The sequence below is a fragment of the Hydra vulgaris genome, chromosome 14 (genome assembly GCF_038396675.1).
Source record: "Hydra vulgaris chromosome 14, alternate assembly HydraT2T_AEP".
NCBI classification, from domain to species: Eukaryota; Metazoa; Cnidaria; class Hydrozoa; order Anthoathecata; family Hydridae; genus Hydra; species Hydra vulgaris.
In genome coordinates this window covers 21,061,336-21,087,044 of record NC_088933.1, presented here as the reverse complement: position 1 = coordinate 21,087,044, position 25,709 = coordinate 21,061,336, and the positions used below count along the sequence as shown (strand labels likewise).

Below are 25,709 nucleotides of genomic sequence, written 5' to 3'. Positions count from 1 at the left end.
TATATATATATATAAATATATATATATATATCAACCCTTCTCAGGAGACACAGGTGGTAACACATTTTATTTATTTATTTATATATATATATATATATATATATATATATATATATATATATATATATATATATATATATATATATATATATATACATATCACACATACAATTTTTTTTTTGTTGAAAAAACCAAACTAATTTAAAGGGAAAATTAAAAATATACAAATCATAAACTGAAAAGAGAAACGAACTTAATGAATGACAAAATAAATAAAAAATAAACCAGAGAAATTAAAACCATTATTCATTTAATATATTTAATTTAGAAGCTTCTCAATCAATAGTTCAAACTTTAAACTATTAATTGAAATTAAAAGCATTTCAATTAATAGTTTAAAGCTAATATTTTTTCCTATATCACCACATTGATTTAGCGCTTAGGTTGATTAATTGTATCATTTATGAGACGCAACTATTATATTGGCATTGGATGAGGGTTCAATTCCCACTAACACAATGTTTATATATTCTTTTTAATAAGAAAATATCAAATTTTTAAATAATTAAGTTTCAAAGTATTTAAGCTAGGATTAAATAACTATGCAACATTGATTTTTTCTAAATTCTTTGTAGTGAAACACTTTTAAATTAAAATAAAAAGATATGTTAATTTTATGCTTTTATTTTTTCTGGTTTATTTTTTATTCATTTTATCATTTGTTAAGATTTTAATTTCTTTAGTTATGTATTTTTTTTGGTTTGTTTATTAGTTTAAGTTTACATTTGTTTATTCAGTGCATTTTAAAAATGCACCAACTTGAAACATGCAAGAAGCTGTGGCCAAGTTGTAAAAACAAAATATTATATGCATGGTCATATAAGGTGTGCAACTGCACGCATGATAACTAAATTTCTGGACAAAATTTCAGGAATAGCTTAACATAAAATCAATCCTATTTTGTTACAAATTTAATTTTTTGTATGTATTAGTAAAAAAAAGTTTTTATTTAGTCATAATCAAAAATTAAAAAAAAGGCCTATGATAAAAATTTGCTTAGAAAACAAGTGTACACATTTTTGGATTGAATCCAGATGAGAATAAAAGCTTCATTGTAAATCATTTTTGCATGAAAACTAGGGGTGCACTGATGCTTACTTTTGCCCAATGCCGATTGGTATAGAAATAAAATTAAATAAGAAAAATACAATGAGCAAAGCAAATATATATTTTATAGACTATTTTAATATAGATGAAAATAAACGATCGAAGCATTATTGTAAGTTTTGCAAAATAAAAATATCAAGAGTTGAAACATCTTGCAGAAATTTTTTTTTTTATATTTTACATTACATTTGGGTAATTCTATTTAAGATGAGCCAATTTTTTGAAATTTTTCCAGGTGACCATCTCAGATTTTCTTGAAATTTACACCTCTTATAGATTTTATGGAAAAAAAGATTTTCCTAAAATTTCAACTCATTATCTTGAAGCATTCTAAAATTAGAACAATTTGAAAAATTAATGTCTCAGCTTAATTTAAGCAACTTATTGTTGTTGTTTTTTTAAAAAAAAGCTATTTTTATTTTTTATTTTTTAAATTAATAAATAAAAAACTACTTATCTTAAATACTTAAAAATCAATCAAAATCAAAATGGCAGTAATCTGGCTCAACTTTCAAAAAAATAAAAATTTATTTTACAAAAACAATTGTTTTTGGCCATTGTGGACTTCAAAGTTATAAAAAAAGAACACTTTAAAGAAAAAATTATCAATATTAGTAAAGCAAATAAAAGGGGAACACAAGGAAGTGTAAAAATTATGTTATTTTATGAGAATATAGGCAGTAGTCATCATTCCTGATAAGTTTTGTAACATTGGATCCAAAATTATAGAAGTTACACCCCTTTAAAACAGCCTCCAGCCTTAAAATTTCAAAATTAGGTCCATTAAAGAACTAAAAATTAAATGGGTGTCCAGCAAATTTAACACTTGAAACTTTTAGGAATATATCTTTAATATTAGAAGAAATACAGAAAAAATAATTTGGGGATGTCTTGTAGCTGCTGAGATATCTAAACTTAAACTTTCTATCAAAATAGGATTCTGGAATTCAAAATTGGCCATTTGTTATATAGTCAATATCTTTAAAATTGATAAACATTTTAATGTAAAAACTTGTTTATTTATTCTTTTTTGAACAAGGAATTTAAAAATAAATTTTAAAGTAAAGATATCTGTACATAAAGGCTTATATTTTTATAAACAAATTTAAAACTCAAAAAAAAAAAAAATTCTCGTTCTCAAAATAATAGTCTAAATATTTTTGTTAAACATTTCAAAATTTAATATTTCTTCAAATTTTTGCTCAGACATTTGATAGCTTCTTGATGATTGACTTTGTGCAACCAGAGTATTTACTTTTGCTAAAACATTTACAACAGGAACCCAACATTTGTCTTCTCACCTGGGCCATTTAAAGTTTACTTTATTTTGTTGCGTAAATTTTACATAAATATCTGAATCCTCTGTAATTTCTTGTACAATTCCAGTGTACCACTCATTATCATAGACACGTGCAAGATATATTCCAGCGTGCAAACCACCTATGTGGTTTAAAGTCCAGCCTTCTTCATTACTAGTTGCATTAACTGTTGTAAAACATGTATGATATACGTTTGATATCCAGCTTCCCATCATTACAAGGTATAAAACAGTGATGTAAACACATTCCTTGAAATCTTTCAAAATTAGAGTAGCAGTCATCAAGTTTATCATTTTCTATATGATCTGTTATATTAGTTTCAGAAATACTAATGAATTTAATATCTGTTATATTTTCAGTACACCATTTCAACATTTCAGTGACAGATAATATTTGGCTAATTTGCAGGCTAGTCCTTGCTACAAGTCATTTTAAGATCCCATCAATTCCATCACATGGACTTTTACCGTGACTTGTTGCAAACAATGCCACTGAACGCATTCCATGGTCTTAAAAATAATGACATAGATTGCTAAGAGTTTTATAGTTTTGTATAGGCTAGCTGCTCCATCACTAAATTAATAACGTAAGGTCAAATTTGGTAAGACAATTTTTATTCTCCAAGCAAGCTTTTGTTTTTTCTTCACCGGTAAAGCTTTAAATAACTCTTTCGCTAACCATTTGAGTAAACAAAGTTTTATGACAACAAAGTTTAGTAAATCTTCAATATTACATTTTTTGTAACTCATTTTAACTCTTAGTTTTAAGAAACATGTTGTTTTTTATTTAAATGTAAAAATATATATTATTTCATTTATCAAAATTAATAAAATAGTAATACTTGGCCATTTTGTTAACACCACTTAAAAATACTTTGAATTTAATTTTAGTATACTAAAGTATTCTAAAATTTTAATTTCAAATTCAAAAATAATAAAAAATAATTTTTAGGTTTGAATGCTGATCCTTTTTAGAGTTATTGGTTATAACAAACTCAAAATGACCGATTTTGATTTATGAAATCCTATTTTGATAGAAAGTTTAAGTTCAATTATCTCAGCAGCTACAAGACATCCCCAAATTATTTTTTCTGTATTTTTTCTTTTTATTTTGAAGATACATTCCTATAATTTTTAAGTGTTAAATTTACTGGACACCTGTTTAATTTTTAGTCCTTAAATCGACCTAACTTTTAAATTTTAAGGCTGGAGGCATTTTTAGGGGGGTGTAACTTCTATAATTTTGAATTCAATGTTACAGAACTTATCATGAATGATGGCTACCACCTATATTCTCACAAAATAATATAATCTTCACATTTGCTTGTGTACTCTGCTTTCATTTGCTTTATTAATATTAATCATTTTTTCATTAAAGTGTTTTTTTTAATAATTTTTAAGTCCGAGATAGCCAAAAATAATTACTTTGGTGAAATAAATTTTTATTTTTTCGAAAGTTGAGGTAGATTACTGCCATCAGATTGATTTTTAAGTATTTAAGATAATTAAAATCCATATAAATAAAAATGGTATTTTATTTATAAAAAATAAGGCTTTTTTGAAAAAAACAATAAACTGCTTGAAATAGTCTAAGACATTAATTTTTCAAATTGCCATAATTTTAGAATGCTTTAAGATAACAAGTTGAAATATTGGGGAAATTTTTTTTTTTTTTCATAAAACCTATAAGGGGTGTAAATTTCGAGAAAATCTGAGATGGTCATCCAGGAAAATTTGGCTCATCTCATATGGAATGACCCATTTACATTTCTTGATTTAATTATATCTCTTTGTATAGTTTGGATCCAAATGTCATATAATTACTTTCCTAAATAATAAAAAGACACTAAATGCAGGGAGCTCCTGAAAAAAAAAACAGTTCAAAAAATATTTAAAGGTTTAGTGGTTCCAGATGTCTATATAATAACTTAGGCTTATACATGGATTTTGATTTATAGAACAATTATATTTTTGCATACAATATAGTAACACAAAAATAAAAAATCTGATTTTTCAAAATAATTGACACCAGTCCATGGTTACTAAGACTGATGCCGATGCATCAGCTTAAATAGTAGATCATCACTTAAATAGTAATATAATAAATAATTTTATTTGATTTCAACTTTTTTTTATTATACTTTTAAAATAATAAAACTGATCATATCATTAAAAAATTATAAAATTTTTAAAATTTGTCCAGATTTTTAGTTATCTCATGTTATATATTGCTTATATCAGTTATTAAATAATTTTTAATAAACCTTGAGAAATAAATACAATAGTACTAAAGAGAACTTTAAAAATGCATATTTATTTTATTTTAAAGAGTAAACAAACATATTTACATGTTGCTGAACTTCTGATGAATCACTGGATGTTAATAGATGTAAGAGACGATTATCCATGTTTCATAATGCTTCATAGAAGCACTTTTTCTATCTATAACCAAAAAATAAGTTTACAAAATATAAATATTGCTACATATCTACAAACTTTCACCCCTTATTCATTCAGTGTTAATAAATTAATGTTACAACAACAAAGTTATTGTTATAATAAATTTTTATTGTTTCATGCAGTTTTTATTATTTATATTTTTATTTTTTATTTATTGCTTATTTTTATTTTTGATGTATATTTAAAAATACATTTATTGAATAAATTTAACAATAGGAACAGTAAATGTAGGCTAATTTATTTACTGCTATACATAAATCAACTAACTTATGCACTACTTTAACAGTTACCTATGTTTAACATTAATTATATTCGTTATTAAATAATTTTTAATAAGTCAAATAAGTTTAAAATAAAAATAAAACTAAGCTGTAGGTGCAGTGAGTGTAGGTACATCATATCATAATTTTGGTTTGGACAGGCAGATTATTAATAAAAGAAAAATATGTTATGAGTTTTAAAACTTTATTTGGTCTTTTTTATTTTTTGCCTTTTGTTTTTATTAAGCTTTTTAAACTTAACTTATTTAAATATGGAATAAAGTTTAATGCTTATAAAAAAATTAAAAAAGCAAGCAACCAAGAATTTACATTTGAGTATAGAAGTAAATACGAATGCACACTTTTACAAAAAAAATATATTAGATATAATATATTTTTTTTATAAAATAATAACATATTTGTCAATGAAATTACATTTTATGGACATATATTTATAATACTATTGTTGTTTTAAATTTGCATTTTCTATGTTTATTTATATAATAAATTTATAAAATTCTATATTTATTTTATATACTTACAGTTGCTTTTATATTTTATAGACTTTTAAGTGTTTATATTTAACAATAAAACTCAAATTTTTTTTATTAAACTTTTATTTAAACTTAATTGTAATTTTTAATAATTTTATCAAAGAACATTAATGTTAGGAGATAAAAGAAAGCAGCGATACATCTCATTCTGTTATCTCCTAATAAGGTTACAGCGCTAAAACATAGACTGATAGTTCTAAGGTGTTTCCCTAACACTGTAGTTGCTTTTAAAGAGCACTACTACAGAGTTTATGTAGATTAACCTGACTTATTTCTTTAACGAAGGAAAATGAATCTTTAATGCAAAACTCTGTGTTTATTAATGGAGATAACAAATTTCTAAGAAATTTGGCTATTTGATAATTGTAGATACCAATAGATGATACAATAGGTCTGAAGTTTATGGTAGTCTCGGAGGAAGTTAACTTGTGCATCTTTGGAACCCAATAGATACGAGCAGGATGAGATCCAGAAGGATAAATTCTGTTGTATGTGGAATCATTTAAAAAATCTTTTGCTTTTAGTTTCCTTAGAAAATTTTGGAGTTGAATTTGTAATTAAATTTTTAAATTTGTAATTAAATTAATGGTTTGTACACAGATAATTACATTTTGTATTGGTATTGAAAAAATCACCTATATAGGTATTTAAACAAATTTAAAAATTAAACTTCAACTGAAGATGACTATTGATAGTTGAAACATGTATTGTTTTGTTTAGAATTAATAAAATGGTTTTATTAATTAAAAAGTTTGTCTTACATATATATATATATATATATATATATATATATATATATATATATATATATATATATATATATATATATATATATATATATATATATATATATATACATATATATATATATATACATATATATATATATATATATATATATATATATATATATATATATATATATATATATATATATATATATATTAAATTGCTGACCTCATTTCTATGTTCCATGGTAACCCATTTGTGTCATTTTTTTTTTGTCAACCTAATGCCAACCTCTAACAGTTTAAGGTCGGCAATTTATTACCGCCCTCACTTTTAATTCCGAGGGCTGATATATATTATATATATACACACACACACACACACATATATGTATATATATATATATATATATATATATATATATATATATATATATATATATATATATATATATATATATATATATATATATTATTTTTACTAGTCTTTACTATAGTAATAAAAATGTTTATGGTAAAAAAACAGCTCTTAACAACTTTTTGACTTTAAAAATGGCACTTTATGTAGTAACCATTAAGTTTTATTGAAGAAACTAATTAAACTTACAACAAGTAAACTTTATAAAACTAAAATTAAACAACTAAACAATAAATATACTCCCTAGAGTCATTTACTTTATAAAATATTATTAAATATTTTATAAAGTAAATGACTCTTGGGAGTAAATTTAATGGAGATTTACAAGGCCCTAATATATATATATATATATATATATATATATATATATATATATATATATATATATAATATATATATATATATATATATATATATATATATATATATATATATATATAAGAATAATTTCAAATGTATTAAACAATATAGAGTGCACAATAAACTTAAAGAACAGAGCAATAATATATACATAAATATATATACATACATATATACACACACACATATATATATCTGCATGTATATATATATTATATATATATATATATATATATATATATATATATATATAAATATATATATATATGTATATATATATATATATATATATATATATATATATATATATATATATATATATATATATATATATATATATATATATATATATATATATATATATATATTACAACCTGTCATAGGGCATTAAAATCTTAACAACCTTATATTACTAGGCATTATATTACTAAAAAAAATCCTTATATTTGGAAAAAGACCCCTAAATTTGAAAAAGGGAATTCCATGCTTACAAACTATGTATAAAAATCTATGTAACTTGGGGTAAAGATATTGTTTGTTGAGTTATAATTTTTAGTTATAAGTCTTTAAAAATTGCGTCATGGAAGTAAATATAGTAATATACATATATATGTAGTAATAAATGTAAATAAAGTAAATATAGAAATATAGTTCAAACATCAAACTATTTTATTACAATAACACACATAGGCAGATCAAAGTTTTTTACAGTGTCTTAGGAATTTGGCCTTTAAGTTCATGACGTTTCTTTAAAGAAATAATTTAATTTTCACAAGCGACCGCATACTTCATTTGTGTAATCATTGTCTAATAGACACTCATTCCAAATATTACAGTGTCTTTCTAAACACTCAAGGCAATTACCAGTTAATGCCAATTTTAAGTTTGTTATATCGACATTTCTTCTGCAAGAGAAACATGGTTTGGCGCAGTGATCTAAAATATAATTGCACGCCTCTATTATTGTAATAATAAATCTATATTTGTTTTTCTCACTGTCTTCGTGAATATCTTTACTCAATATATATACATTTGTAAATACCCCCAAGGGTATAATAAACATTATAAACGTTATATACAATGTAATGTATGATGCAACCACAATGTTCCTTCTGTCGGAACACAATAATAGTTTATATACAATGCAGTTGTTTACACTAATTACAGTCTATATATAATGCAATTATTTCCACTAATTACAATTATATAGATGTTTAAAAAGCATCTACAACACATGAGTGTTGTAGATGCTTTTTGGATTGCGAATCTGCAAATTCATGTCTCATCAACTGCATTGAGTATAGCTTCTACAATCTTTGCCGTAAAACTTATCAAATACCTTAGCTACCGTCTAGTTGTTGATCTTTGCACATTTCAATAAGATTGTGTAATCATCAACTATACTATTATCTTCTGAACTTTCACTACTAGAATTATCTGTACATCAAACAACTGACTATAATTTGTTTCAAGTTCTTTTCTTTTAGGTGGCAGGTCTCGTGGATGTGTTGTAATTGGCTCTGTCACAATACTGCACTGATCTTTGCACTCATTGGAAGATTTCTGAAGTTCTTAAAAGAGTTTGTCTTCTAGATTTTTAAATTTAGCATTTTTGGGCAATAAGTCAATTTAGCCCAGCTATTTATAACACTTGTCTTCTTATTTATACTTTAGGTCAGGTGAATAAAAAAAGCAATTGCTTTTACTCAATAATTGGTCACCTTTACATGAATAAAAACTTCAAAAATTTTGCTCAAACTTTAATTCACGTAGAGCTGAATAATTACTCAGCGTTTTTAGAGTAAATTCCTTAGCTTTACTTGAATAAAAATTTGAGTGAGTTAGATAAAAAATCTTATTCACGTAAAGCTAAACAATTACTCCAAAAACGCTGGGCAAAAGCAATTGCTTTTTTTTATTCACACGCCTTTTTTTGTTGATTTAATAACAAATTTGTCATTTTGAATAGAAAACTTGACTTTTGATTGCACAGAATTCTCTGTAAAACATGGTATCATCATTTTATTCCTTAATTGATAAACTTTAATTGAGATTTCTTTAATAACATAACTTGGTCTAGGAATATTCCCCAATTGTAAAAGGAAATGATATCTTCCTAATATCTGCTTTGTCTATATAATTTTGAAAAATTCATCAGTGGCTTCTCAATCAAATTTCCATATATATGCAATTTTTTGGCTTTGAAATACAGGAGGGGCAATCAGTTTGTCCAACTAAATTATTCTCTGATATCTTATACATCTAAAATAGAGTTTATATTTAAACATATACAATATATAATAGGTAAACAATATATGTACTTTTTTTTACTTTTTTTATACTATTTTTATCATACTTATATATTTTTTTGAATTTTTGACCTGACCTTGATACTGACCCAAACCAAACCCTCAGTCAACGTAGCAGCACTCTGTTGCGCATCAGGCTATTTGATAAACAATGTATGTACTTTTGGCTCTCTATAAAAGTTGTTTACAGGGACAATTTATTTTTAAAAAAGGATGCTTACGGGGACAAAGTATTAACACATACACAAAAATGTCCCCGATAATGCTAATGTCCCCATAAGTAATACTATAGATGTATATATACATATATATATATATATATATATATATATATATATATATATATATATATATATATATATATATATATATATATATATATATATATATATATATATAATATATATATATATATGTATACATATATAAATACAAATTAATTTAGAAGACCGGAAAAAAATTAAAAACTTGCAGATTTTACCTATTCAACATTCAATGAAGCATTACTTCTTGCATGTTTTAATTATGTATCAGTCAATATAGCACCACTTTTTGCATGTTCTTCTTATTTTTCATATTATATATATTCATATATATATATATATATATATATATATATATATATATATATATATATATATATATATATATATATATATATATATATATATATATACACATATATATATAAAATTATTATATATTATATATATATATAAATATAAATATATTCATATATATATATATATATATATATATATATATATATATATATATATATATATATATATTTATATATATATATATATATATATATATATTTATATATATATATATATATTTATTATATATTATATATATATATTTATTATATATTATATATATATATTTATTATATATTATATATATATATATATTTATTATATATTATATATATATATTTATTATATATTATATATATATATTTATTATATATTATATATATATATATTATATATATATATATATATATATATATATATATATATATATATATATATATATATATATATATATATATGTATGTATATATATATATATTAAACTGAGTTAGTGCTATTACAATAAGTACTAAATGTTCTTAATAGAAAAAAAGAAACCTTAACTAACCTTTAGCTATTAGAGGCCTTTAATTTTCCATTAAGATTAGGAATGCTAAACTCAAATTAAGTCACTTTTCCGAAGTTATAGTAATGTAGAAATTTGATGACTTAATAAACTTAGATTTAAAAACATAAATGTATACAAGTTTCAACTAATCATTAAAACGGCTTTATCTTATTGTCTAATCTTTATATAATTATTTTTTGATACCAGTGGTAAACGTTTTCAATATATATTCTTTTTGAAACCAAGCCAATTCTAATTTTTTTTTTTTTAAAGCAACAGTAAATACCACGTGGAAAATATGGGCATAAGTAATTTATATGCCGGGATATATTCGAAAAAAAAGGATATAAAAGCGGAAGTCAATTCAGTAAACTCTTATCCGAATTTTTTAAAAAACATTATTTAGGTGAATTAGTGAGATTGACTGTTTAAAGGAATTAAAGGTGTTGTTTCGGGAGTTTACAATCCCATAAGGGTAGTGCTGGATTTACTGGTAGGCAAAATAGGCACTGCATAGCATAAGCACAAGCACCTTTGGGCTCCACAATGTATGATTTTTTTAAATAAATTTTTCAATAATTTTTTATCATATTATTAAAAAAACATATTCGAATCATAACCTGATTCAAAATAATACAAAAGTATTTAACAAACGCACGCACAAAAAGGAAAACGAAAAAAGGAAATTGAAGCGAGAATAAGACAACTTCATGATATATGTTCATTTTTTACTAAAACATAGGAAAATATTACTGGAAAATCAAGAGCAAATTAAGATTACTTAATTGATATTTGAAATCAAGATTATTTAGATATTGCGCACATTTCTTTTCGCAACAACCCAGTGTCACAATAACAGATTATACGATGCAGGTTTTTTATACTCGTTTGAGTGAAAACGATATTCGTTTTTGGGTCTAAAACGGACCAACTGAATGTCAACATTGGAATGTTAGTTTTGAAAAGTCACTACAGTCGTGCAAAGATACAAATTGTTTTTGTAACAAATCTTTATTTTCCTCAAAGAAAGTTAATGGCAAACCATTTGTACGAGAATGGTTACTCTATTTACCATCTTTTTAAGCTGATTATTTTTTACGTGTAAAATTTATTACTTATCATTAGTTCAATTGGTCACAACTAGATTCAAAGACTGGAAAAGTGTATCAGATGCACTGAAAAGTCATGAAAACTCTGCAGAACACAGAACCAGTTGCCTGACTATAAACCACTTGACGTGCATAAAATTGCCATCCAAACCAAATACTAAATCAAATTGTAAATAAGAAAAACTACTGACGTAAATTCTTGAAAAGAGTTGTCACTGATTCAGACAATTGCTGAAAGAAATTTGTCAATGCAAATTATTCAAAAATTCATCTCTGTCAAAGTTAGTATTTAAAAAGATAGTCTATTTGATGGGGAATTAATTCTTGTAATCTTGTAATTCATATGTAATCTTGTAATCCATATTTAATTTTGTAATCCATAATGTGAAATCTTCTTTTTACTATTGAATTTTTGTTGATTCTACACCTGATATAACTCACATAGATCAACTTAGAATGTTCCTAAGGTATGTTGAAAATGTCAAGCTAACAGAGCAATTTGTTAAATTTTTCGGAATAAGAAGTCACACCGGAGAATATTTGATTCAAACAACCCACAAGTTCTTGACCAAAGATTGCAAATTATACTTTTCTATATGTAGATCTTAATTGTATGATAAAGCGAGCAATATTAGCGGAAAGTTTATGGTTATGTAGAAAATGATAAAGATATAATAACTTGTTCAGAATAGATTGCATCGTTGAACGAGTTTATTTTAAATATAAACAAACAATTCGATGACTTAGAAAGGGAGACCATGAAGTTGTTGTCTGATTTTGACAACAAAACGCAGCGACCGCGAGTTTGAAAGAACTTTTTGACAAAAGCAATTTACAATTTATTTACAATTTACATCATTTTTTAAAAATATAAGCGGAAATTTGAAAAAAAAGATCTAAATTCTACACATAGCAAGTTAATCTGTTTGATTTACTTTTCGATTTAAAACTAGGAAAAGAAAAAATTAAAAGAAAAAGTTAAAAATTTGATAAAAGTTAATTAGTATAATACTGATTAAAAATTTTCAATTAATTAATTTATTTTCGATGTTGCAGTTGATCCCACACAAAGTTAATTTTGTATGTGATCAACTTGTCAAACCAAATTGCCTTGGCCAGTCATACAACAATCCCAGTAATATGTCTGGAATCTACTTTGGTTTACAATCAAGAATTAAAGAGATCAACGCTCTTGCCAAATACATTCTATGTGCTGCCCACTCTATGAACCTCGTAGGTGTAAGTGCCGCGGAATCCAACGAACCCGTCAATTGTCAAGAAATTTATAACTTTTTTTCCGTATCAACTCATCGATGCACAGTGGGACAAAATCAATTTTTTTCTAAAAATTATTTTCGTAGTTTTTTTTATTAGAATAGCTATATTTATATATAAAATGTATAAATAAAGTAATAAACATGTAATTATATAATGTAAAAAAAAAATATTAAAAAAATTAATTATTTTGGTGAAAAATATTTATCAGTTTTAAACATTAAAAATATTACTTTTCAATGCATGTATTTGTCATAACATAACTTTTTTAGATTTATATTTACAGAACTTATATATTATATCAGTAATGAAAGATTTTTTAGGTATTCTTTGTGTACAAAACATCTTTTTTACATGTTAAGTATTTCTCATCAACTGACCATTAACCGAAGACCAATCTTTTGTTATAGCTTTTTTTATTGCAAAAAGTAGCAAAATATTTATGATGCATGGCTGTTTACATACATTTAGCATGAGGTTTACATAGTCAAATGTTTGGAGGATATTGGAGGATAGTTTATCTGATACCTAATAGTAAAGGTTAGTAGCAAAAAAATATCGAAAACTGTCTGTTTTCGATGCATAAAAACTAATGAATACACTTATGTTAAATTGTTTTTAAAAGTCTGAGCGAAAAAAACATTGTTAATTAAAATAATATATTTTAAAATGAAAGTCAATAAAGTTAGTTTAAAACAATAGTAGCGTAAGAAGTTGATAAATAAAAAATGCAAAATAGCGTTTTGGAACACATGTCAAATAAATGTGTAAATAACCGCATAAAATTACGCTTAAATCAATATTTAACGTTTTTTTAACTAGATATTTTCTCTAATGAACATGTCTTCACCATTATGACAAATTTTCGCTGTGCAATGCCGGCTTTGATTTTTTGGTTTTTTGGCACATTTTGTCCCACTGTGCGATGGGATGTCTTAAAGTTGAAGTTCCCTTCTGGAACACGTGTTAAGGTTCCCAAGACTCACTTACAAACTCGTTGGTCAGCTTTTGCTGATACTTTTTTAGCCCTTGAAAAGAGTTATTCTTTTTACATGGTAATTAGGAAACCAAATAAAAATATATTTTATTTGAGACTGTGCATACTTATTAATAAATATTCTCTATATAAACGGCTCTTCTTGATCTTAACGGCAATCTTACTCAGAAAGCAGAGGCCTTCGGACTTTTTTTTTTCTTTATTATTTAGGTGCTCCGAGAAGTCTTTACGGTCTTATCACATTGCTATGTGATAAGACCGCGGAAGAGCATTTGAAAGAAAGTTCACGCCTCCATACCAATGTTATAAGAGGTGGCATTGAACCACGGAACTCTAGCTTCTGAGGTAGCGTTGAACCACGGAACTCTAGCTTCTGAGGTAGCGTTGAACCACGGAACTCTAGCTTCTGAGGCAAGCGCGCTAACCACTGCACTACGGCTGCTCAAAACTGCTCTCTGTTTGGTTTTCTTGTGAATCTCCGCAGCATGGATATCTCGGAGATCATTTGCAGCGTACAAAAACTTGTTGACCAATATCCTACTGATTTTAACTCTCATTTTGAACAAATGTTTTCATTTTGGAGCTTTTATTCCAATTGAGACAAACAAAGAAAAATGGTAACAAAAATCTTCAGTTCTGGATCTTTTAAAACTAATTAGATATAAGGATCTTGAACCAACATTTTTTTAAACATTGACGTAGCTCTTCAAATTTGCGTGGGGTAGTACAAATAAAAGTAAACTTGAACCTCTATATCGTCAACAAAAACATGTTACACGCCTTATTAATTTTAGGGATCGTTTTACTCATACCAAGCCTCTCCTAATTGACATGAATGTTTTTAGTATATACGAGCTGAATATTTTCAATGTTTTATGTATAAATGTAAAAACAGTTTATCTCCTGAACCCTTTCAAAATTTATTTACTTTGAAAGAAAAGAACAATTATATCTTAAGAAATGATAAAGCTATTCAACAACCTTCTTACCATTCAAATTTTGGAAAGTTTTGCATCTATTTTCGTGGAGCTTTTCTGTGGAATAAAATAATTTTAAAGAATTTTGATATTTTTAAGAAATGTAGTTATCTTTAAACTAAAACTAGTATATTCTTTAAACTAAAACTAAAAAATTTTGTATTTTTAATTGATGAAATATTTATGTTTTATTAAAATTTTGATTTTAAGTTTTCTTATTTTGTGTTTTCCAGATAAATACTTTTTTGGTAAAGTGATTATATATTGTAAACATATACTGTGTTCTTATGTACTAATTCTGTAAATTTTTTCTTGAATAATGTTACATATAGTTTAGTGAAATATACTTTGTAAAATATATTGAGTATGAGTATACGTGTATTTGTATATATGTGTGTGTGCGTATGTATGTCTATATGTATATGTATGTTTATATATTTATGTATGTATGTATGTATGTATATATGTATTTATGTATGTATGTATGTATGTATGTATGTATGTATGTATGTATGTATGTATGTATGTATGTATGTATGTATGTATGTATGTATGTATGTATGAGTATATATGTATATTTACAATAAAATAATTTTTCTGAAAAATACTTTGTATGCGTGTATATATGTAATATGTATCTATGTGTTTTATTTATATATGTCTATGTGTTTACTTGTGTTCATACAAATGTTCTATATGCACATATGATGTTGTGTATGTACATACACGTGAGTGACTAGTATGACCTTCAAAACTAACCTACTTGCCTTAAACGGCTGAAATTGTTCAAAGTTGCTGCACGTTGGTGAAAGAAGAACTTTTACAAATCACCAAGTGGAAAATATTCGTCACATGACAATAAAAATCTTGTAATTAAAAATTCGACAAGGCAATCGTGATATACTAAACAAAATTCGACAAAGACAATCATGATATATTTAAAAAAAAAAGGAAAGATAAACTTATTCTATTCAATAATGTATTTGCAAAGGTACTTTATGCAGAAAAAAAAATAAAAAAAATCCAAAGAATAATGATCCTAGTAAAGCCTACCATATTTCGAGTTAATTTAAGAAAAACTTCAAATACTATATTTATTACCAATAAATTATGCGATAGTTGCATTGTATGAGTTTACATCAACTTTTATTGACGCGTCAAACTTTAGCGGTTCTCATGACAAGACCTCTTAGTCTTCTTTGAGTTTCCACGTTCTTTATTTTTATTTAATTTCTATCATTATTTTAACATAATCTTCATTTGTAAACTTTTTAACTTTATATATTTGTATAAAAATTTTTATGTAATAAAAAACAAAAAATCTTCTTGGCCACCGCTGCAACGAACTGTTATGGAGAATATAAAGAACTCTTTATTAAATATTTCTTTAACATAAAAACCTTGATTAATAGCAGACTCATATGAACTTATGGAACGGTCTATGAGACTAGTTTTAGTTTAGGGTTTTTAAAAAAACTTGAATGTTTTTGTAAAAGTAGGGCAAAATATGAAAAAATATTAAAAGTAATATAGCATTTTAACTCTAGTGAAGCTATAAAACAGACGTAGTAATAGTACAATTGTTTATTTTATTTCTTTTATTTTTATTTGACGAGGATAAATTACTCAGAATTACTACAACTCTGTTATCAATGTAAGTCCAGCTATAAAATTATAATTAAAATCAATTAAGTTAATAAATTTATTAAAAATGTTAAAACAAGATCTTTGTAAAGTGTCTTTTCTGCATCTGTAATCAGTGAGGGATCCAGGATTTTTATTGATTTAAATATGATAATTTCAGACATTTTCAATTCCAACTTTAAGTATGTTAATGCTTATGTTGAATGAGAGTATTTAGCAACAAAAAAAAAAAAGAAGGTGATTGGTGCCTGAGAACAAAAATATTACAACAGATTTACTGCCGAAATTCCCGAATAATAAGGGCAACTAGTTGATAAATTATTAAAGTTAACTATTTTCTCCTAAGTTCGAATTTATCCACAAGTTTGATATTTCAATTAATTATTTTTAAGCGTTCGAACGTTATGACCATGTAAAATTTATAACCCCTTCATTTTGATGGGGGTAAAAACTTTATACGTTCAAAAACTTCGAGAATTCAGTGTTCTTTTTGTACTAATAATTAAATGAAATTTGGAACATGATGATAAATTTGAATTAATAATTAAATAGTAAATGAAAATACTTTAGCAACTCTACAAGCAACTTTAGGCTAGTGGGTGAATCTTGTATTTTTGTTTACAGACTAATCAAACTCAATTAGTTTACATATCATTTATATATAACCCAATTTGTATTTACGTTTACTTTTTCTAATTTAAAAAGTCAGTAACTTTTTTTGGAAGAATATACTTTTTAATTTAAAGATCTTGTACTTAAAGGTAATGAACTTATATATAATTATATGTTCATTACCTTTAAGTTATACTTTTTTTTCAAATGTTATATATTTTTAAATAAGTGTACATAGTAGTTGAAAAAAATAGTCGGGATATGATATCCCGTCGGAATATAATATCTCGACGGAATACAAAAATATCTCAATGGAATCACGATATAAGTTGTGACGCAGCTACGTCATTACATATATGTCAATTACTAGCTTAAATTATATAATTTAATGAAAGAGAAAAAGAAAAATAAGTACGATGCTGTTTTTTGATGTTTTATAACTTATTTTAATAAACTCCTAAACTTTAGATAAAATCAAAATCTTTATTATGATTATATTTTGAAGTATTTATTTATGTAGTTTATCTAAAAACACATGTTTATTCAATTTTTTTTTTTAATTTTTTTTTTTCTGTTTTGTGTTATACTTCGGTCTTGCGAGAAAAATTTTTTAACTACTGTAATAAAATTATTACTCCAATAAAAAAAAATTTTTTTTGTCATTTTCAAATTTAAGTTTAACTCATTTTAGTATTTAAACATGGAATAGATAGGAATGTAAACTTTTCAAAAATTAACAAGTCAGTTTCGTTTCGTTTCAAATCTCAGTTTCGTTTTCACTTCAAATCAAATGCTTAAACGTTAGATTTATTTTTAACGCTTTGCACAGTATTGCGTAACGCAAGTTGTTTATTTCAGTCTTACGTGAGCAAATTTGTTGGATTATTGTGGTAAAAATATTTCCAAAAATCAGAATTTTTTGTTTCACTTCTAATCACAGATCGCCGTAAAAGTTATTGATGTTTAGAACAAAAAATAAAGCAAAATTATTTATTCGAAAAATACAAATAACTTCAAAGAAATTAATTAAAAAAACAAGCTATTTGCGATTTTTTCTTAAAAATTACTCATTTGACCTTTTAAAAAATACTTTGAGGAGGAGGGGGAAAAACGAAACGCAAATGGCTACTTCCCTTTAAATAAAGTTAAGTTTCTTAAAACTAGAGATCAAAATTATGTAAGATTTTGCACATATATAAATTCTTTGTAAGTAATAATAAACTTAGTGCAGGTATTAAATCCTTTTTGTATGTAACTAACCCACTGCGTTCCATAAAACACACTGCTCTAATTAAAATGAGCGGGGGAAACTTAATTAAACATTTATAATTAAATGAAATACACGTATAATTGTAATTTAATAATTAAATTTAATAACTTTAAATTGATCTTATTTAACTATAGATTTCTAAAGAAATCTAAATTTTTACATCTTGTATAAAAACCAAAAAAAAAAAAAAAAAAAAAATGACTACAATAAGCTATAACATAAAAAGTAATATTAGCTAACAAAAAAGATTTGATTTCAATAATTTTTGTAAGTACCTTAAGCAATCTATTCCAATTTTTATGACACGTTTACTTTTAAATATCTAAACTCGTTTATATCAGTATAAGAGATTATATAAGAGATAGATCATGATCCTTGATAAATCTATTTCCTATGACTGTTTATATTGAAGACCAGAAAAATTTAGCGTTATCAGAGGGAACAAAAAAATAGCGAGCGATTGAAAAAATAGCATTAGCTACACTCAGTAGTCTATGCTAAATTATGCCAGTAAAATTAGGTTTGTAACATTGTTCGGCGTACTTATGGCAGTTTCTGCGACGAGTTTGCACCTAAACAGGTTCGTACTTACGTCTTTTTGCACGCAAACCCGTTAATGGTTAAAAAATTTTGGCGTTGGACAGAAGCCCTGGTGAAAAAAGCTATATATAAAAACTACATCAAACACGTTGTTTCGACAATAATAAGACTTTTTATTTGATTTGAATGTTTAGAAATAATAAAAAGTTGTAGCACAATTTATATAGCTAATACATTTAATGATTTTTGTTAAAAAAAAAGTTATATGGTTTATCCTAATCTACAAACAACCTGATGAAAAATCAACATATAATAGATCTCTGCTTAAAAAAAAAAGTGAATAATTCAAATAAGTTACTTTTAAAAATTCTAAAGTAGATATGAAAGAATTTTTTAAAAAAAGGCTACCTAAAATTGATTAAATGAACATAAGTGATGAAATAGCTATTCTCGTAAAGCTAGCCAGCTTTAAATTATAAAAAAATAGTATTTTTATTACATTAAAATTAAACATTTAGATTTTATAAGATATTACATTTTTTGCCTTTTCTCTTTTTAACTTGAAGAGCAGCACGTGTTGCAGTTTCAAACACCTCACGTACACCATCTTTTGATTTTGCAGAGCATTCCAAATAGCTATATGCACTTATTTTCTCAGCCATCTCACGACCTTGTTCAATCTTCACTGGTTCCTGTTTCATTTTTGCAAGCTCGTGAATTGTGTTTGAATCATTACGTAAATCTTTCTTGTTGCCAACGAGTATGATTGGGACGTTCGGACAAAAGTGTTTTACTTCAGGTGTCCATTTTTCTGGAATGTTTTCCAAACTATCTGGTGAATCAATTGAAAAGCACATTAATATTACATCAGTGTCTGGGTAAGAAAGAGGACGTAGACGATCATAATCTTCTTGACCAGCTGTATCCCATAATGCTAATTCAACCTGCTTAGAATCTACTTCAATATCAGCAACATAATTTTCAAAAACTGTAGGCACATAAACTTCAGGAAATTGGTCTTTTGAGAAGACGATTAACAAGCAAGTTTTACCACAAGCACCATCGCCAACAATGACTAACTTCTTGCGAATTGCAGCCATTTATTACTTTTCTGAAATGAAAATACAAATACAATATGGTATTCTTTAATTTTTGTGAAGTATATTTGGGAAAGTAAGCCTATATGGAAAAATGAATTTAACTCGAATTTTATCTGACCAAAATGAAAAATCATTAATTAATCTTGAAAATGATTTGACAGAACTAAGATCGAAAAAATAAACTAAATTAATGAAAACAAAAATCTTGAAAACCATATAAAACAGAAAATTCAATTAAACTATTAGTTTGATGGATCACTTGGGATTTTTTTATGATGATAATGCATTTTTTTCATTATTGTAAAATGATTTTAAATAAATGCAGTTTAAATTGCTTTAGCAATGAATCATACTGAAAAAGCCTTCAGTACATTCATCGACTATCTTACAGCCTGCTGCCGCAAAGGAGTACCACTACATCAACTGAGGGTTTGGCATGGAGCAGCAATCTTTTCTTTCATTATTCTTCATTTTATTATTTTTTTTCTGAAATCAAATTCTCGATTAAGCTATTTTGAGTTAAAATTTCTAACAAAACTACGAGAAGATTTCTTATACAATGACTTCGAGTTAAATCCCTAATTCCAAGACTATTATACAAATCAGATATTCAATAAACTATTATACAAATAAGATATTCAACAAAATTTCGAGAAGATTTCCTCTACAATGATTTTGAGATAAATCCCTAATTCCAAGACTGTTATACAAATCAGATATTCAAGATAAATCATTTTTGCAATTTTGAGATGCAACAAATGTTTAAATGCAACATCAGGCAATAAACTATTTAACCAGAGCTATTACATTTTCAAACTGTAAATTACAATTTAAGATACTAACAAGATAGCTTGATAGCTAGATTCATAGATAAATTGATGGCTTAAAACTGGATTTTGAATATGAATATAAGTATCAAATTTGATGCTAACATCCACCATCCACTATATCTATATATAAAATTAAAAATCCTAACTTATTTATTCAAATTTTGATGACATACTCAAGTTTATTTTCATAAAATAAAATGAACATAGATATTTGTACGATATTATAGATATTAAAAGGCATATATATGCGGGATTTTACCATATATGCTTGATATAAAGGCCCATACGAAAAAAAAAAATATATATAATTTATTTTATTGTTTGTAATACTTCAAAATAAAAATGGTAACAACACAATGCAGCAACCACGTTTTTGTTTTGATTTTCTTAAAACACAACTTTACCGCAAGCAAATACGATTAGTATTTTATTGTTTGAAGAACATAGCCTAACACAAAATTAAAAATCAAAGATTTTAATTTTTCTATAATTTTACTATATAATGATATATATTTTATTGTACAATAATATACATTTTTTTAAATTATGTATAATTTTTTTTCTAAAATAAATATTGAAAATCTTGAAAAATAAGAAATTCTTTTTATTTTATGAGAAAACTCATTTTAGTTTATGCTTTTGTTTAATTCGGTTTTTAAACTTTTTTTAACATTTTCGCATAAACTCATAACAGTAAAAATGCTGCTCTTAAAATGGTGCCGTTATTGACATAGTTTAAACATAAAAGTTTTTATAATGTAGTTTCATTTAGGAGTTCATCATCCTTTTTTTAGTCTGTCTGAGGACATGATATTAGGGAGTGATTTCTTTATTTACATACAATAATATAAACTGTATGAAAATAAAATTTTTTATTTATTATTAAAGAAGTTTATATCTGTTTCGAAACGTTACAAAAATGCAAAACATGAGTTCGATCCTTATTTATATAAAACTTAGTTTAAAATTTAACACCAAAACATTTTTCTTAAATAAATTAAAACGCAATACAATTACTATATAGTAATTGTATTGCGTTTTAATTTATTAAAAAAAAAATGTTTTGGGGTTAAAATTTAAATTAAGTTAATTTAAGCTATTATTATTGTCGTATTATAATAGCTATTATTATTGTTGGGTCTTCGGACTTTCTTAAATTTATTTTGTCAACATTACGATCGTTAAAAACCGTTTATGGGTTCATTATTTTCTCTTAAAAAAAATATCATAACTAGTCTCAAAACATCTTTGTTTTCAGAGCAATATTATTATTATGCAAAATACTAATATAATTGCGCTCAAAGTCGAAGACTTTATATCAAGTGAATAATAAAATTTAAATTGTGCTTACATAAATATTTTAAACGATTGAGGAATTTCTTTAAAATGTAGAAACAATTAAAATTTGCCAAAAGGCCATATTTAGATGAAAAAGTGAAAAGCCCATGTGTGAATCCAGCTTAGCCTCTGGGGCCACCACGCCTCTGACCTTACTAGTGTTTAACTACTTTAAAGGTCAGTTTCCACTCATCCTATGAGAACAGGAAAGGGAAGGGAAAAAAGTCACATGAGCATCACAGTCTTGTTTTGTTATGTTAAATTGCAGTTTTTAAATTTTTTTATCGCAACAATGTAATTGCATATAAAAAAGTTTATTCTACCAATGAATTACATATTACACCTAAAATCCTGAGATGATGATATATTTATTATTAATAATACTAATGATATATAGACTTTAGCTGATCACATACATATCCGATTAATAATCAACTATTCGCAGGATTTTTGTAACAGTCACATACAAACACAATTATATATATATATATATATATATATATATATATATATATATATATATATATATATATATATATATATATATATATTTATATATATATATATATATATATATATATATATATATATATATATATATATATAGAGAGAGAGAGAGAGAGAGAGAGAGAGAGAGAGAGAAAGAGAGAGAAAGAGAGAACTATCAATGCTTGTTTAGATAATCACTGTGATGTCACATTGAAATAGTTTGCTGCCAGGTACTTCAGCAAAAAAAACGATTACCTTATAAGAAGTTCCACTACACCGACAGATGGTTTAGGATGGGGCAGCAATCTTTTCTTCAAATTAGTCCAAATTATTAGTCTTGGAAAAATCAAATAGTTGATTTAATTGAAAATAGATTTCCTATTATAAAAACTCAACTAAAAACAAAATTTTAATTAACATACTGATACTAAATTTATCAGCATACTCAATCTCTATTTTCAATAAACTTTTGAATGAATGATTATTCGATCTACTACATCTACTACACCGACTGATTTAAAAAACCAACCTACTGATCTGTTCTGAAATGTATTTTGTATATTTGTTGGTAATTTGTATCAGAGTGAAATTTCATAATTTTGTACAGAGTAAAACAAACTAACTTGATAAAATGGTTTCTTTCATTTGAAATAGTGCTTGCCAAATTCAAAACCCTTATTCAATGTATGTACACTCCACTGCGCCTAGGCACAATTAATTAAAATAAAATATAGACTTGTTACTTTAAAAAAAAAATATATGACATTGTTTAAACATGAATATATGTGTGTGTGTGTATATATATATATATACACACACACACATGTGCGCGTTAGGGTGGCCTTTGTAACATAAATTTTAAAAAATCAGCTTTTAACCTCTAAATGTGTACTATACTAAAACATTCTATTCTAATACTAAAACACTAAGTTTAAAAACCTAAAAAAAAAAAAATTTATAGGGATTGCTTAAGACCCTTAAACATCAGGCGGGTCCCTAAAATCATTTTTACTAAAATCTTGAAAAAATGTCAACCTAGTTCTCAAAAAGAAACAGAATTAAATTAAAATTTCAAAAATAATAATAATTTTTTAAAAAAACTATTATTTTACATTTTATTGCTTAAAACCTATTGTTTTTAACTAAAAATAAAAAAATTCAATATTAACTAGATTTTTGATAATAATTTTTTTTATAAAAGATTATTATTTTTGATACTTTTTTTTAATATCGCTTCTGTTGAGTACCAGGTTGACATAACTTAGAAGATTTTTTTTTCAATAGTATTGGGGACCCGCCCGATGTTTAAGGGTCTTAACCAACCTTAAAAAATTTTTTTTTAATTTTTAAAGCTAGTGTTTTTGCATTATATAGAATTCAATAAACAAATTTATCTAATTTAATAATAGTGTGAAAACTTACACTGATAATATGTTAATATTACATACTGAGATTTAAGAGATATGTAAAATCTTTATAAAACATTTAAGTAAAATTACATATTGAAAAATATAATATATAATACTTATACCCTGTCATAATTAAATTAACAACAAATAACAATACTGTGTATTGGTGTTTGTGTATGTATGTATGTATGTATGTATGTATGTATGCGTATATATATATATATATATATATATATATATATATATATATATATATATATATATATATATATATTAGGGTGTTTCATATTTTATCAATTTTTGAAATTAAACTCGCGAATCGATTTATAAATTGACCATTTATATGAAAATAAGTTTGAACAAAAAAATTTTTTTATTCTTTTAAATAATATATGTTGGATTAGATATTAATTACATAAAAGGAGCATGTTGAAAAAATTAAGATACGCCTCCGAGTTATAAAATACGCCTCCGAGTTATAAAATACGCCACCGAGTTATAAAATAGGTTTTTGTAAATATTAATAACTCGGAGGCGTATCTTAATTTTTTCAACATGCTCCTTTTATGTAATTAATATCCAATCCAACATATATTATTTAAAAGAATAAAAAATTTTATAGGATAAATTTTAAGTTCCCCGCCAGGCGTTTAAAACACCCAACATTTTTGCCCAAAATCGAACTGGCGGGGACCCTAATAATTGTACAAACATACTTTTTTTTGTTCAAACTTATTTTCATATAAATGGTCAATTTATAAATCGATTCGCGAGTTTAATTTCAAAAATTGATAAAATATGAAACACCCTAATATATATATACAAACACACACATTTGTATGTACATACATACATACACACATACATAAATACATACATACATACATAGGTATGTATGTATGTATGTATGTATGTATGTATGTATGTGTGTATGTATATAATATGACCTTACATTATAACAATAACATGTTTTTATTTTATAATGATAAGAAAACAAAACACTTGCCCAGTATATAAAAATAGCTCTTTAAGAATATAAAAGGAGGAAAAAAACAATTAAACATTTCCAAAATTTTAATTAAATTATTAAGACAATGATTTAATAAAAATGATATAATAATTTTGATAATATAAAAAAATATCTTTAAAGTAAAATATTAAAATTAAAAAAAAAAATCATGAATTTATTAAAACATTATTTAGACCTATTTATAATTTCATCTTTTTTAATTACACACAATTGACAACAAAAAACGAGAACAATTAACATACAAACACTTTGTCTTCTCTCTTATATTCCTTAATTTAAATAACCCTCCATTGAAATAGAATGATTCAACGTCAAAATACGATCTATGCTAATATGAATATTTAAAAGCATTTAAAATTTAAACAG

General features: G+C 24.9%; 2 protein-coding genes across 6 annotated transcripts in view; both read right to left on the bottom strand.

Moving 5' to 3' along the window:
- Positions 1–11,127, bottom strand: part of LOC100197199 (exportin-T) — an 82,174-nt gene extending 71,047 nt beyond the window's left edge. Inside the window, exons 1-2 of one of the 2 annotated variants that reach the window (XM_065817073.1) lie at positions 10,724–11,127; positions 4,834–4,927 (exon numbers count right to left, since the gene is read on the bottom strand). In XM_065817073.1, the coding sequence (XP_065673145.1) occupies positions 4,834–4,893 (60 nt within the window). In that variant the 5' untranslated portion in view covers positions 4,894–4,927; positions 10,724–11,127. Of the gene's footprint in view, positions 1–4,833; positions 4,928–10,055; positions 10,174–10,723 lie in introns of those variants that run through there. The other variant, XM_065817074.1, reaches the window with a different exon arrangement.
- Positions 11,128–19,317: 8,190 nt separating this feature from the next.
- On the bottom strand, positions 19,318–25,709 carry LOC100200732 (ras-like GTP-binding protein Rho1). Of its 4 annotated transcripts, none has more exons than XM_065817071.1 (4): positions 25,586–25,709; positions 23,528–23,608; positions 23,160–23,282; positions 19,318–20,258 (listed from the first exon to the last, which is right to left on the bottom strand). In XM_065817071.1, the coding sequence occupies exon 4, from the start codon at positions 20,245–20,247 to the stop codon at positions 19,669–19,671; it is 579 nt and encodes a 192-aa protein (XP_065673143.1). In that variant the 5' UTR covers positions 20,248–20,258; positions 23,160–23,282; positions 23,528–23,608; positions 25,586–25,709; the 3' UTR covers positions 19,318–19,668. The 4 variants fall into 4 exon arrangements, with proteins under 4 accessions (XP_065673143.1, XP_065673142.1, XP_065673141.1 ...); XM_065817070.1 differs by having other exon boundaries at positions 23,160–23,240; XM_065817069.1 differs by lacking the exon at positions 23,160–23,282.

What these genes read in the sequence shown, in the direction of transcription:
- LOC100200732 (XM_065817071.1), bottom strand. Translation starts at nt 20,247, where the DNA reads ATGGCTGCAATTCGCAAGAAGTTAGTCATTGTTGGCGATGGTGCTTGT.